The sequence below is a fragment of the Macaca thibetana genome, chromosome 3 (genome assembly GCF_024542745.1).
Source record: "Macaca thibetana thibetana isolate TM-01 chromosome 3, ASM2454274v1, whole genome shotgun sequence".
NCBI lineage: Eukaryota > Metazoa > Chordata > Mammalia > Primates > Cercopithecidae > Macaca > Macaca thibetana.
Genome location: NC_065580.1, coordinates 154,712,777 through 154,728,621, shown reverse-complemented (window position 1 = coordinate 154,728,621; position 15,845 = coordinate 154,712,777). Strand labels below are relative to the sequence as shown.

Here is a 15,845-nt window from a genome sequence, read left to right as displayed (position 1 = left end):
TAAAAACCTTCAGCAGAGGAGGCTGAATGCCTGCTGATCGTCAGACTTTTATAGATTCCAGCTAAAGCAAAGGTAGGAAGAGAGGCAGGGACCCTGGGCTTGTTTATTTGCCATAATGAGGGGTATTTGGTCATAATTCAATACACTCAGTGCCAAGGTACAGTTTACAAAAGAACACAGCCATAAAGCAGGTGAGTTCAGAGAAATCCAGAGCTAATACAGAGCTCATGGGGTTATTGTGAGTGACAAGGAATGCAGAAGCAAACACTGGGGTTGTGGTTCCCAACCCCCCCACACACACATCCTTTTTCTCTAAGGCAGAGTCTCGCTCTGTTGCCCAGAGTGGAGTGCAGTGGCATGATCTTGGCTCACTGCAACCTCCACCTCCAGGGTTCAAGTGATTCTCCTGCCTCAGCCTCCTGAGTAGCTGGGATTACAGGTGTGCACCACCACACCCAGCTTAATTTTTGTGTTTTTAGTAGAGACGGGGTTTCGCCCATGTTGGCCAGGCTGGTCTTGAACTCATGACCTCAAGTGATTCGTCCACCTCAGCCTCCCAAAGTGCTGGGATTACAGACATGAGCCACCGTGCCCAGCCCCCAACCTTTTTTGACTTGTGAACACATTTCGCAGGGAAAAGAAACCCATCTTACCCATCTTGTTTGGAATTTTACAAAAACTTATTTGCAGTAAACCTTGTCTGGCATAAGATAAGGTGAACTGATATAAAACTATTTTATTTTAGAGAAGCATTTCATCAAAAATGCAATAATTCAGATTATGGTCATTTTTTTCCTTTTTAACCTTATTTTTAATTCTAGAGAAACTTTGATGTGTTCTTTAAGACTTTTAAACCAATCTATCAGATAACTTACCTATTGAAAAACGTAAGATGAATTGACACTATTGTCATTTTTATTATTCTCTTATCCTCTTCCTCATTAGCACCTCTCTTCTCTTCTGTTTCCCTCCCTTCCTTCCTTCCTTTTTTTTTCTTCTCTTTCTTTCTTTCTTTCTTTCTTTCTTTCTTTCTTTCTTTCTTTCTTTCTTTCTTTTTCTTTCTTTCTTTCTTTTCTTTCTTTCTTTCTTTCTTTCTTTCTTTCTTTCTTTCTTTCTTTCTTTCTTTCTTTCTTTCTTTCTTTCTTTCTTCTTCTCTTTCTTTCTTCTTCTCTCTCTTTCTGTCTCTCTCGCTTTCTTTTTTCTTTCTTTCTTTCCTTCTTTTTTGACAGAGTTTCACTCTTGTCCCCTAGGCTGGAGTCCAATGGCACAATCCCAGCTCACTGCAACCTCTGCCTCCCAGGTTCAAGTCATTCTCCTGCCTCAGCCTCCCGAGTAGCTGGCATTACAGGCATGCACTACCATGTCTGGCTATTTTTGTATTTTTAGTAGAGACAGGGTTTCACCATGTTGGCCAGGCTGGTCTCGAACTCCAGACCTCAAGTGATCCATCCACTTTAGCCTCCCTAAGTGCTAGGATTACAGGTGTGAGCCACCACGCCCAGCCCCTTACATTTCTTGGCTGGTATTTCTTTTCCTTTCTGCTGTTAACCAACAACATTCTGATGAAAAATCAATCAATATATTGCTAAAACCATAGAGTTTTGATCACTTGATGATCAAAACTGATGCAACTACTAGGACTTTGAGCTATGAGCAGGGGCTGCAATCTCAACATCAGACAAAATAGAATTCAGGCCAGCAGGCATCAAACACGATGAAGACGGACGCTTGGCAGGTCACAGTTCACAATGAAGCAATAACAGTTATAAATACTTTTGTACCAATAAAGGGATAGGAAATGTATATTTATTTTATAAGCCAGAAACAGTGAGATGCAAGCAGAAATAGGCAAAACCAATAACTGGTCATGAGAACATGATTCTGTGGATAAGACAAGTCAAGTGAATAAAGAAAAAAGTCAGTAAAAAAATAGAACTTAAGGAATATAATAAGGCAGATCATATGAATAGACATATACACTGTGTATGTATATATACATATGCGTATGTCAAAATTTAATTCCCAATATTGATACAACTTTTTCTCAAGCGCACATGAAATATTCACAAAATTTAACGGTACCTTTGTATGCAAAAAAGCAATAAGTTCCATAAAGGAAAAGTATTGGCTGGGTGCTGTGGCTCATGCCTGTAATTCCAGCACTTTGGGAGGCCAAGGAGGGATAACTTGAGGCCAGGAGTTCAAGACTAGCCTGGGCAACATGGCAAAACCCTGTCTCTACCAAAACTACCCCAAAAAATTAGCCAGGTGTGGGGGTGCACGCCTTTAATCCTGGCTACTTGGGAGACTGAGGCTTCAGAGTCATTTGAACTTGGAAGGCAGAGGTTGCAGTGAGCCAAGATCATGCCACTGCACTCCAGCATGGGTAACAGAGTGACACTCTGTCTCAGAAACAGAAAAGTAAAAATGTTATAATCACTATGATCAGGTGCAACAAAACTAAAAATCTTAACAACATTATTGCTCATGGAAATTGAAATATCTTCTAATCTTAACAATATTATTGCTCATGGAAATTGAAATATCATCTATTAAATACTTGTGGCTAAAAGATAAATTACTAACCAAAATTATAGAATATTTTAGAAATTATGATAATAAAAACACCACATTTTTGAATCTGTGGGCAATATTTAAAATGGTAATTAGAGGAAAGTGTGTAGCTTTAAATACACGCCATTAATCCATAAATTGAATTCCCAAACCAGAAAACTAGGAAAAGAATAGCTTGTTGAAAAAAGGCTGAAAGAAAGCAAAGGGAAAGAAATCAATGAAGTACAGAAGAGAAAAAGAGTGGAATTAAGTCACAAATTCAATCCCAGTTCTTTCAAAAAATTAAACAAAATATGCAAACCACTGGCTAACCCAATCAAAAAAAATGAAAAAAGAATCCGCAAATATCCAAAATAAGAATTTACAATGAAGGAAATAACTGTTGAAACAGAAGAGACTTTCAAAGCGGTAAGAGCTACCCTGAATAACTTTATGCAACTAATTTTTAACATCTCGATGAAACGCGTAAGTTCCTAGGAAAATACCAGTTTAACAAAACGGGTCCAATAGAGACATAGGGCTGAAATAAGCCATAGAAGAAATGAAAAACGTTATCAAGGAGCTGTCAACAAAATCACTAAAAATGATTTTGCTTTTTTTTTTTTTTTTTTAAAGAAAGAGACTTCATTCCAGTAAACATTTTGCAAACCAGGGAGACACCCATTTCGGGGCAAAACAAAGGTGCGATATGAGACAACAAAGAGAGGGGTTGTCTTTTTTGTTTTTTGTGTTTGTTTGTTTGAGACAGAGTCTCTGTCGCCCAGGCTGGAGTATGGTGGTGCGATCTCGGTTCACTGCAACCTCTACCTCCCGGGTTCAAGCAATTCTCCTGCCTCAGCCTCTGGAGTAGCTGGGAATACAGGAGCATACCACCACGCCCAGCTAATTTTTTTATAGAGACAGGGTTTGGGGTTTCACCGTGTGAGCCAGGATGAGCTCAATCTCCTGACCTCTTGATCCACCCGCCTAGGCCTCCCAAAGTGCTGGGATTACAGGCGTGAGCCACCGCGCCCGGCTGAGGGCTTGTCTTTTAAAGAGAAAGATCCTCCTGGGTTCCCACTCTGGTCTGCTATGCAAATGAGGGTGCAGACTTGCTTAGCTGTGATTGGTTGACCCTTGTTTAGTTCTGATTGGTCGATGCGGGCCATATTCTCCTGATGAGCTCCGGGGGCCCTTGATACAGGCATGAGCAGGAACAGCTGTGAACGTCCCAGAGCGAAGCAAAGGTGTGGGTTTCCAGGAATGCAGAGTACGTGTGCGACGTCTGGTCAGCAAATGGCCACTAGGCTCTATTTTGAATTTAGCCCCAGTTGGCTCCCCGGGATCCACCTTGAAGGACTGGTTCTTTCGGGGTTCACAGAAAAAAAAGCCGTAAGAATCTCCATGTCCAGATAATCTCACAGGGAAATTCTAGCCAAGCATCAAGTACCTAACAGACCCAATGCTGCAAAAATTGTTTCAGAGACTTAAAAACAAAGGAAAATGCACAAATTTATACAAAAATGTTAACTGAAAATGTGTCATAGACAAAAGCATAAGCACTAAAGTTATAAAACTCCTAGAAGAGAATATAATAAAAAATGTCCGTGGCCTTGAATTAGGCAAAGACTTTTAGGTAGGACACATAAAGTTTGAATCATAAAAGAAAAATTGGATTTCATCAAAATTAAAAATATTTTCTCTTTGAAAAATGTTCTTAGGGAAATGAACGAAAAGGTAAGTCACAGGCTAGGAGAAAATATTTGCACAAAATATATCTAATAAAAGGCTTGTATGCAGAATATATAAAGAATTTTACAAGTCATTACTAAGAAGAAAAAAACATGTAACTTAAAACATGTTAAAGATTTAGACAGATATTTTACCTGAGAAGATGTGTGAAAAGCCCATAAAAGATGTTCAACATCCTTAGTTATTAGTAAAATGTAAATTAAAATGAAAACGGGATAACACATTCCACACACCAAAATGGCTAAAATGTGAAAGACTAAGAAACCAAAGATATAGTAAGCATTTGGAATTCTCCATTGTTCAAAGTATTGAACCATTGGAGGCAAAATGGTTCAATACTTTGGAAAACAATTTTTCAGATTCTTATGAAGTTAAACATTAACACTGTACTATCCAGAAATTTGCTCATAGCTACACATCCAAGAAAAAAGGTATTTCCCCAAGCATTTACCCAAATCCCTTCACATACATGTTCATAATTGTTCATAGTAACTTTATCCATAATAGTAAAAAGCTGGGAATAATCCAAATGTCATCACCTGGTGAATGGGTAAGTGAATTGCAGTGTGTCCTGCTGTGGAATACTACTCAGCAATGAAAAAGGAACAAACTACCCTTCCGTGCAACAACCTGGAAGAATCTCAAAGAAAGTTGTGCGCTGAGGGAAAGAAAACAGACTCCAAAGACTGTGCACTATGTGCCCTGTGTGATTAAACTTACTCAAAATTCTAGAAGAAATGAAACTAAAGTGAAAGAATGCAGATTCTTGGTTTTCTGGCGCTAGGGAGAGGCTACTGACAGCAAAGAGCACGAGGGGATTTTCTTGGAGGGAATGAATGTTCTACATTTTGATTGTGGTAGTGTTTACACAATTGTATACATTTGTCAAAACTCAACGAACTGATTCACTTAAAATGGGTGAGTTTTATTGTATGTGAATTATACCTCCGAGAAACGAATTTTTTAAAAATCTCAAGGCATGAGCATTGCCATCATCAACATGACTAATGTGAAGACAGTGAATTGATGAAATGACGGGGCAATTTGCAACGTGTGATAGGCACTGAGGTCTCTCTCCAGACATCAGGAAGCTGCGTGTTATCAGATGCCAAAGCTGAACCCACTTGCCCATTAGGGGGCAGGAAGCCTGCGAGTCTGTTCCCAGCATGGACAGCAGAGGGCGCTGCGGGGCATCATTGACCTGTAAGATTCTTCACGCGGAAACACCTTAAATTAATGAGCCCTGCGCGCTCAGAAGGTTGAATAGATGGCCCTTCCTTCCTCTAAGCCGCATTTCTGGTTGCGCCACATTAAGTCACACAAGTATTAAGTGCTGAGCAGTCTTTGGATCACAGAAAACAAACACAGAGGCTGCAGCCACTGGGCCCTGTGGAAAGCTGGTGGCCGTCCTGCCATGGTGTCCGCGCTGCTGGAGCTGAGATCAGAGCCCTTCAGCGGGAGTGGGACGACTCCTCTTTCCCCTGGTTTCCCTGGAAGCTGAGGAAGTTCCCAGAAAAGTGCCGAAAACCTCTCACCACTCTTTACACAGACCTGGTAGGGGCTGAGGTGGGGGAAGCTCTGTTGCACAGACGGGCTGACTCGGGGAATGGGCCAGCAGGGAGGGACAGGTTGGGGAGGGACAGATGGCAGGGGGACAGATGGGGCATCAGAGGAGACAGAGGCTGTCAGGGAGCTGCGGTCCTGCACATGGGAACCAGCCCTGGCCCAGCCTTCCTGGAGGTCGCTGGGCCTCTGCTAGTTACTGAGAGGGCACCACTGTGCCCAGGCTGCACCTCCCTGTGGCCTGGTCCCTCCACAAGCTGGAGGAAGGAGGGGGCTGCTCCCTCCCAGCCAGTGCCGAGTGACTGCATACCATACCCAGAAGCCCCACGCTGTATATTCCTGCATGCATGCCCCTGAAACGGTGGCCTTGTGGGTTGCAGAGTGCACGCTGCTTCCGCAAGGAAGAGACAGCTGGTTGCTCCACACCCGGGGGCTCCAAGGCTCAGGCATCCTTGCCGTGGCCCACCCAGCCAAGTGCAGCAAGAGAGGAGGCACCACCCCTACCTATTTCACTGGCGAGGGCAGACCCCCAGGGCTTTCCGGGAGAGGTGCAATAGCAGAGTTCCAGCTTGGGGTGGAGGCTGTGTGTCAGGACCACAGCATTAGCCAGGATCACAGGGAAGCGAGGCAGAGACCCTGGGAGAGGTGCCCCGATGTGCTCATGGAGGGGGCTTGGTAGGCACTGGCCTGCTGTGTGAGCAGGTGGAGTGCTGAGGGTCTGATAGCCAGGTGCCCTCCACTGGGACAGTCACCGTGACTGTCTACCCAGATGAATGGGCCTGGGATATCGGAATGTGCATGTATGAACAATCATAGCAAGAACAGTTCTAAGCATATCCTGATTCAACTCATGAACCCTCACCACAAACCCAGAAGGGAAGATGTTATGAATATCTGTACTTGGCAAGTGAGTAAAACTAGGGTCAAAAAGTCTAAGTAACTTGTCCAAGGCCGCACAGTGACCCTGAGAAATTGCTGTAGAGCAGAAGTGCGATAGGTATTTTTGAGATCTGATTCACATGCCCTCATTGTAGCCCCCTGACTCCAATTAACTGCCCAGCATCCCACAGGGGTGTCAGATTGGGCTTCTAAGGCTGGGTGGGTTGAGGGGGACATCACACCAGGGCTGGCCCCCTGAAGCAATAGCTAGAGAAATTTATGCGTGTACCACAACTCCAAACTAAAGATAATGAATATAAAATGCATGTAATGAATATGCAGTCTATTCTCATTACATATTCTCTATTTGAACATTTACCTACTCACTAAAATTTATTTGTAACCCTTAAATCAATACTTGGGGTGCTTTCAAGGTCATTTGCAGAAATGTACAAAGTGGTGACAAATTTGGGTTGCAGGCATGCACATTCCCAACTGAAGTCACACAAGGTTTCTTTCTTTCTTTCTTTCTTTCTTTCTTTCTTTCTTTCTTTCTTTCTTTCTTTCTTTCTTTCTTTCTTTCTTTCTTTCTTCTTTCTTCCTTTCTTCCTTTCTTCCTTTCTTCCTTTCTTCCTTTCTTCCTTTCTTCCTTTCTTCCTTTCTTCCTTTCTTTCTTTGACAGAGTCTCGCTCTTGTCATCCAGGTGAGTGCAATGCGCAATCTCAGCTCACCACAACCTCCACCTCCCAAGTTCAAGTGATTCTCCTGCCTCAGCCTCCTGAGTAGCTGGGATTACAGGCACCTGCCACCACACCCGGCTAATTTTTGTATTTTTAGTAGAGACAGGATTTCATCATGTTGGCCAGGCTGGTCTTGAACTCCTGACCTCAGGTGATCTGCCCGCCTCAGCCTCCCAAAGTGCTGGGATTACCGGCGTGAGCCACTGCACCCAGCCACACATGGCCTTCTTGCCTCAATCTATACTGTGAACAAGTGTCCTTTTCTTGGCCTATGTGATTTCCCATTTAAAATGCCCCCATGTGCCGTGGTGAGGAACTGTCTAGTGTCCTGAGCGTGAGGCGACATGGATACGGGGAAAACACCAGGGTCAGGGCAGCCTCCCTGGCACTGGGTGACAGGATGTCAGCCTGGAATTCAGCGTTAATGCAACGACCGTGTGCACTCCGCAAGGTGTCCACAGGAAACACACTCGAGCCTGGCTACGTATGGCTGGTTGATGAAATGCTTCCAGAAGCTCGCAGAAGCCTGACCCTGTGCTTCCTCAGGAGCAAGGGTTCCAGATTCACTAGGTGAGTACTGGCAGCGACTTCATAGAGCTTAACTACATGAATGCCAGAACAGACTGTATAGATACCCACTATAAATCAGCACTAAAGTGCCTGTACACATACAGCCATGCAGCACTGAATGACAGGGAAATGTTATGAGAAACGTGTCATGAGGGGTTTTGTTGTGTGAACACGGTAGAGTGTGCTTAACGCACAGCTGGAGGGCAGCGCCTGCTGCATACCCAGGCTGCACGGTTGGCTCCCAGGCTGCAAACCTGTGCAGAGAGCGACTGGACTGAACACTGGAACTGAACACCGGAACTGCTGTAACGCAGTGGTAAGCATTTGTGTATCTAAACATAGAAAAGGTACAGCCAAAGCCAGGTATGGTGACTCACGCCTGTAATCCCAGCACTTTGGGAGGCCGAGATGGGCAGATCATGAGGTCAGGAGTTTGAGACCAGCCTGACCAACACGGTGAAACCCCATCTCTAGTAAAAGTACAAAAATTAACCAGGTGTGGTGGTGAGTGCCTGTCTGTAATCCCAGCTACTTGGGAAGTTGAGGCAGGAGAATCACTTGAACCCGAGAGGCAGAAGTTGCAGTGAGCCAAGATGGTACCATTGCACTCCAGCCTGGGCAACAGGGTGAGAATCCTTTCCAAAACAAAAGAAAAAGAAAAGATACAGTCAAAACATGGTGTGAAAGATGAAGAATGGGACGGTGAGTAGGCACTTAGCACGAACGGAGCCTGCAGGACCGGGCGAGTCAGGGAGGGAGTGGGGAGTGAACTCAAAGGCCCAGGACACGACTGTCATGCCACAGACTTTATAAACACGTGCCCTTTATAAAAAAAAAAATACTATTCTTTCTTTAATAATAAAACTATCCTCAACTTACTGTAACATTTTTACTTTATATTTTTTTAATTTTAAAAAATTCTGACTCTTTTTCTTTTTCCTTTTTTTTTTTTTTTTTTTTTTTTGAGACAGAGTCTCGCTCTGTGGCCCAGGCTGGAGTGCAGTACTGTGATCACAGCTCACTGCAGCCTTGACTTCCCTGGGTTCAAGCAATCCTCCCAGCTCAGCCTCCTGAGTAGCTGGGACTAAAGGTGTGCCCGGCTACTTTTTGTATTTTTTGTAGAGATGGGTCTCACCATGTTGCCCAGGCTGGTCTCGAACTCCTGGGCTCAAGCAATCCTCCTCCCTTGGCTTCCCAAAGTGCTGGGATTACAGGCCTGAGCCAGCATGCCCAGCCACAAACATTATTTTTAATTCTCACCAGAATCCTGCTAGGGAAGTAATCATTACTCATATTTTACAAACAGCCTGAGAATCTGAGAGATTTTTAAAAACCTCCCCACGGTGACCCACCTGGGCCATCAACCCACACACATGGCAACGACTCCTGGTGTTCCCACCCCCAGCAAGCTGACCGACCCCTCTCCTATAATCCTATCTCAATACTCCCATCTTCCAATAGGAAGCTAGTGGCACTGGCCCCACCCCACCCTGGAGGGCCAAGGCCTTGGATTTTCTGGGGTGACAGGAGTGGGCTATTGGTTGACACATTTGCTAAGCCAGTCAGCTTGGGGTGGGAGAGGGACGTTGGGGGAAGCAACAGAAAGGCTGGCCTAGCGTCATCCACTCTGCACTCCCACCACCGAGCTAAATGACACCAGGACCCCTTAAAGGAGATGCAAAAGAATCTTTCCACTAAACATAGAGCCACTATTCAATGCAGGAATCCCTACTGGGTATCTAGCCAAAGGAAATGAAATCATTCCATCAAAAAGATACCTGTTCTTGTACATTTATCGCAGCACTATTCACAATAGCAAGGATATGGAATCAACCTAAGTGTCCATCAACAGGTAAATGGATTTTAAAAGTGGTATATACACACAATGAAATCATATTCAGCCATAAAAAGAATTAAATCATGTCTTTTGCAGTAACATGGATGGAACTGGAGGTCATTATCTTAAGTGAAACAAACTAGACACAGAAAGTCAAATATCACCTGTTCTCATTTGTAAGTGGATGCTAAAAATGTGTCCACATGCACACAGAGAGGAATGGTGGACAATGGACATGTGGATGGCTGACGGGGGTAGGGGGTGGATGATGAGAAGTTAGTTAATGGGTACAGCGTACATGATTCAGTTGGTGGACACCCTAAAAGCTCTGACTTGACTATTATGCAAACCACACATGTAACAAAACTGCACATGTACCCTGTAAATTGGTATAATAATAATAATAATTGGTAAATAAGCATCTTTCACATGGTGATCTCCCCACGGTCGGCATTGCCTTAATGAAACGCTGTGAACCTCCTCCCTCGAGTATCCTCAAATGTTAGCACATTACCAAAGCTACCCTCAGGCAGAGGCCAGAAAACACAGAAGCAAAGAGTTGAGAGAGAATCTTTTGGCTTCCCTGGTCCAAGGCCCCTCCCTGCTTGACTTAGAAATAGGAGACGACCAGCTGCCGCACACCCATCTCAAAAGCAAGGGGTCTGAGATGCATTTGGTCAAAGAGAAAGGATTTTGCAATTGCAATCTGAAGTCATGTATCACTCCAAGAGGGTTTTAGGGCTAGTCATTTGAGTTTTCATAAAAAGGACAGAGAATGAGAGGTACAAAGTGATTGTGATTGTGAATTCTGAAATGTACTTACGTGCAATACTTTTTTATTGCTTTTAGAGAAACCTAAATGTATTTGATGAATTTTTTCTCTTAGAAAAATTGAAGGGACATTAAAACTGCCAGGCGTGGTGGCTCACGCCTGTAATCCCAGCACTTTGGGAGGCCGAGGCAGGTGGATCACTTGAGGTCAGGAGTTCGAGACCAGCCTGGCCAACATGGTGAAACCCCATCTCTACTAAAAATACAAAAATTAGCCAGTGTGATGGTGTGCACCTGTAATCCTGGCTACTCAGGAGCCTGAGGCAGCAGGATAGCTTGAACCTGGGAAGGGGAGATTGTAGCGAGCCAAGATCGCACCATTGCACTCTAGCCTGGGCGACAGAGCAAGAGTCTGTCTCAAAAAAAAAACCCTGCACATACACTCACACATGTACACATTCACATGTATACACACACCCATACATGTGTACACACACCCATACATGTGTACATACGCACAACACCATCACCACCTCTGCGTTAATGAAACCAGAATGAAATTTAGCAGATTGTAAGGGTTTTATTTAAAGAAATGGTATGTTAAACCATTGAAAATGATAAAAAGATGATTAAGAAACCCAGGATTTCATGAAACATGAAGCTGACAAGGAGCTGAAGTTTCTTCTTTGGTTTTGGAACACCCAGTGAGCCAGATGCATCCTCTGGAACCAGCCTCTCTTAGTAATGGCAGTCTAGAAATTTAAATGCAAGACGGTTGGTAAGGGAACCGCAGAAATGGGGGCACCTAGGCTGTGAAGCTGGGGTGGGCCCACGTCACTTTGCCCAGGAGCTTCCTACTGAAGAAGGAGCCCCTTTCCCGGGGAGGGGATTTAAGGGGACCAAATCCCCCCACCCCAGGCTAGAGTTTCCTCTGTGGGGCGCATTCTCCCCAGACCTTTTTTTATGACCTTTAGGTCACATAAGAAAATCACTCGGAAAATCCTGAACATGAAATATTTTGCTCTTTGGAATACTTTGATATCCTAAGAAAAGGCATCCTTCAAGGACCAGCACGCTCTTTCCCCATTTTCCTGGATCTGCTTGGTCTTTTTATTATCTTATTACACTCTGTGTCAGGAACACACTGTCACTAAGTGGCTGGGAGAAGTGGACCCATTCCCCTCCGTGGGCGGGACCCTCCCAAGACTGCCCGGAGCAGGACGTTGTGTGGGACGTTTGTCACTCGGGGTCATGTGGGGGAGAATGGGGAGGCCACGGGAGGAGGGGCCAGGTCTGCTTGAATTGGGTCCTCTCTGGTACCCAGCACAGCATAAGACACTCAGTAGCCTCCAAACACAGATCAGATTGCAATAAAATAGGCAACCCCCCTGAACGTTGCACACCTGGGGAGGCGACAGGGATGAGCTGCTGTTTCTAGAACCATCACAGATGACACAGTGGCAATGCTGGAGGTTATAAACTTATTGAAAAGACGCTGTCTTTGCCAAGAACATTCTGGAATTGCCTTCAGAAACCCATAGGAGGCAGGGGCCCTGGCCTCGATGGCGTTGAGGCAGCGAGGCAGCTGCCCTCCCCGCACCCCACGTCTGGGGACGGAGGAGGAATCATGGTGTCCAGGAACCAGACGGCGCGTCCCACAGCCACGTTACCTTCCACAGACTTCGGGTAGAAGCACCAGGGCACTTCAAAGATGAGGTTGGAGAAGCAGCAATTCCGAGAGGCGCATTCCTCGGGGCTGATGCCCCGGTAGCCACAGTCTCTTCGGGCTGAGACCTCCATGACGCACTGCTCCAACTCTGCCACGGGACAGGCACGACACCGAGACCCAGTCAGGCCTGCTGTGCCCTGGAAAGCTCCACCCCTTCCTCCTCTGAGAGCAGCGCTGGTTTACAGCCTCCATGGATCATAAGGTGCTGCCGGGGGCAGCATCCCCTGGGACTGCCTCCCCCGGGGACTGTGGAAGTGTTGGCCCCTGGGACGGCCTCCCCCGCGGACTGTGGAAGTGTCCGCCCCTGGGACGGCCTCCCCCGCGGACTGTGGAAGTGTCCGCCCCAGCGACGCTTGGTTGGCCGGTCCTCCCCGAAGGTGGGGCCCATGTGGGGTGGTCACAGTCGGAAGCTCTGGAGTCCCCCACCTTGGGGAAATCATTTTGCCTCTCAGAACTCAGTGTTATCCTCTGTAAATGGGGTGGTCCCCCTGACCAATATGAGAAAAGGTTTGTGGGCACCTTGGAAAGATGGAAAGCGTTTGGACACGGTATTGATACCCAAAGACACTGCCATTCGGTGGGCGCTTGTGAACAATCCACCATCTGCCTGGTTTACCTGTCCGGCCCAGCAAGCCTCCCAGCAACAATCTGGGGGAAGAATCGCCCTTCTCCAGAGGACGTGCCCGGTTCCACGCACACAGGTGCACGGCACACTTGCAATCTTCCTTTGAGCATCCTCGGTGGTTACAACTTGGGTCCTGATCCCTTGCGCTGACATAAAACTCACTCCCAAAGAACCCTAGAAGGCTTCACTTCCTTCCCCAACATCTGAGGTCTGTCAGCCCTTATGTTACTACTATCCTATTAAATAACCTTCATTTCCCCATGGAAGCTTCCTCAGAAGTCACACTTCAAAAGCTAGAGGAGACCTATTATTGTTTTTTTTCTTTTTCTCAACTAAAATAAAACTGATGGCTCCACACATACATGTCTGCTGAAGGAAATAACAGTATAGAAACGGGATAGGTGGAACATTTTCATCTCACTGTTGGCTGACCTGGGCTACCCTCTAGACTAACAGTCCAGGCTAGTCCCAGATTAACCAACCTGGACTACCTCTAGACTAACAGTCCAGGCTAGTCCCAGACTAACCAACCTGGGCTACCTCGAGACTAACAGTCCAGGCTAGCTCCAGACTAACCAACCTGGGCTACCTCTAGACTAACAGTCCAGGCTAGTCCCAGATTAACCAACCTGGACTACCTCTAGACTAACAGTCCAGGCTAGTCCCAGACTAACCAACCTGGGCTACCTCGAGACTAACAGTCCAGGCTAGCTCCAGACTAACCAACCTGGTCTAGCCCCAGACTAACAAACCTGGGCTAGCTCTAGACTAACAGTCCAGACCAGTCCCCGACTAACCAGCCTGGGCTACCTCTAGACTAACCGGCCTACGCTAGCCCCAGACTAAGCAACCTGGGCTAGCTCCAGACTAACTAACCTGGACTAGCCCCAGACTAACCAACCTGGGCTAGCCCCAGACTAACCAACCTGGGCTAGCTCCAGACTAACTAACCTGGTCTAGCCCCAGACTAACCAACCTGGACTAACCCCAGACTAACCAACCAGGGCTAGCTCCAGACTAACCCACCCAGGCTAACCCTAGACTAGCAACTGGGCCTCCTCCAGCCCCTGCTCTGATCTCTGCCTGTGAAGCTATGGCAGCCCAGGAAGAGGGTGTGGTTTCCCTGGAAGGTTACCTTGCTTCGGGAGGGGTTCGAAACACCAGGGGACCCCAGCGACTCTGGAGTCGAAACAGCATCCTTTGTCAAAGCACTGGTCGCTGGTGATGCCAGGGAAGCCGCAGTTCTTCCTTTTTTGGGGGCTCAGCCTGGAGCACTGGCAGGGGGCTGTGGAAAGACCCTCGGTCAGCCCCGCCCGGGTACCCCAGACCACACTGCTCCTTCTCTCAGGGATTTTAGGGGTGCCTCTACTGTCTTGCTGGCACATAGAGAAACACAAAGTCTTATCTTGCCCATATTTAAGCAATGCAGTTTCCTCCTGAGAAACGGATGGGGCTTTGCTGAAATTGTTATATTAGTTAAAAAAAAAAACAAAGCCAGGCATGGTGGCTCATACCTATAATCCCAGCACTTTAGGAAGCCGAGACGGGCAGATTGCTTGAGCTCAGGAGTTCAAGACCATCCTGGGCAACATGTCAAAACCCCATCTCTACAAACAATACCAAAAAAAAAAAAAAAAAAAAAGGGCCAGGCATGGTGGTGCACACCTGTGGTCTCAGCTACTCAGGAGGCTGAGGTGGGAGGATCACTTGAGCCCGGGAGGCAGAGGTTGCAGTGAGCCAAGATCACACCACTGCACTCTTGCCTGGGTGGCAGACCAGATCGTGTCTGAAAAAGCAAAAAAAAAAAAACAAACAAACAAACAAACAAAAAAATCCCTTCTAGAGGAAGATGAACAGATGGACCCAAGGCTAAGATCGAGGTGACAGGTGAGTGCTCTGGGACTCCAAGGACCCTTGGTGGGAATGCCCTCCTAGCCTGACATGGGGTCCACTGACACCTGCCATCACTCAGCCTTTCCCTAGGAGGGAGGCTCTTCTTGGAGCCACCCTCCTGAGCAGCAGGGAATCCCGTGTGAACAACACACATGGCCAGATGCCTTTATGGCTACTTCCCCTCTCAAGTAAATTTATTTCTTTAAGAGAAATAAAGAAAGCACGTAAAGAGACCCTCTCCTTCACTTACAGGGTTTCTCACCCCCCGCCAGGGCACACAGCCCCAGGACGAGGAGCACTGCCAGGAGCTGGGCGTCTCGTGGTCCCATGTCCAGCTCAGCTGCACCGCAGGACGGCTTGCAGAATGCATGGCGCCCACTGCCGAGTGTGTTTTATAATCTCTTCTCTGTTTGTCTAACAAGCACAGATAACCTTTCTCCTCTGCACCACGGCCCCAGCCCTTTGATAAGCTTTCTTCTCTTCCCTGTGGCCCCAGCCCTTCCACCGTGGAGGCGAAGAGGAGGCAAGTGGCAGCCGTGCTCTGGGCAGGCGAGGCTTCCGGGCGAGGGTGACTCCCTGCTCGGTGAGGCCTCCTCCTGCCCTGGCCGGGGAGTCGGGTCGTGCCAGGCTGCCAACGTGAAAACCAGCCACGTGCAGGTCTGGGGCCGGGCATACCCAGGGTCACACCCAGGAACGGATAAGCCATGCATTTCTGCTGCTAGAGTGGGCGGCACCACAGGAATTTAGAAAATATTAGGGCCAAGTTTACTGGGGGAAATGAACAGGCCAGCAGGCAGCATGGAAAAGACCCTCCCCGAGGAAGGGAAGCGTCTCAGAGGAGGGAAGAGACTGCTCCCGGTGTTGTGGTTAGAGCCTCCCCAGCCACAGCACCATGTGCTTTGTCTCATCTTCAGCAGAAGGAGCTGCTCTCCA

General features: G+C 46.9%; 1 protein-coding gene across 1 annotated transcript; it reads right to left on the bottom strand.

Annotated features, from left to right (window-relative positions):
- Window positions 1-11,229: 11,229 nt before the first annotated feature.
- TFF2 (trefoil factor 2) lies at window positions 11,230-15,278 on the bottom strand. Its single transcript, XM_050784878.1, has 4 exons — window positions 15,163-15,278; window positions 14,155-14,304; window positions 12,336-12,482; window positions 11,230-11,417 (listed from the first exon to the last, which is right to left on the bottom strand). Exons 1-4 carry the CDS (start codon window positions 15,239-15,241, stop codon window positions 11,404-11,406), a joined length of 390 nt encoding a protein of 129 aa, XP_050640835.1. The 5' UTR covers window positions 15,242-15,278; the 3' UTR covers window positions 11,230-11,403.
- Window positions 15,279-15,845: the final 567 nt, after the last annotated feature.

Bases quoted from the DNA above. Each gene is read 5' to 3' on its own strand.
- TFF2 (XM_050784878.1), bottom strand. From the start codon at position 15,241: ATGGGACCACGAGACGCCCAGCTCCTGGCAGTGCTCCTCGTCCTGGGG. The intron at 14,305-15,162 runs GTAAGTGAAGGA...GTCTTTCCACAG, and splicing joins GGCGGGGGGTGAGAAACCCT to CCCCCTGCCAGTGCTCCAGG. The intron at 12,483-14,154 runs GTAACCTTCCAG...GTCCCGTGGCAG, and splicing joins CGAACCCCTCCCGAAGCAAG to AGTTGGAGCAGTGCGTCATG.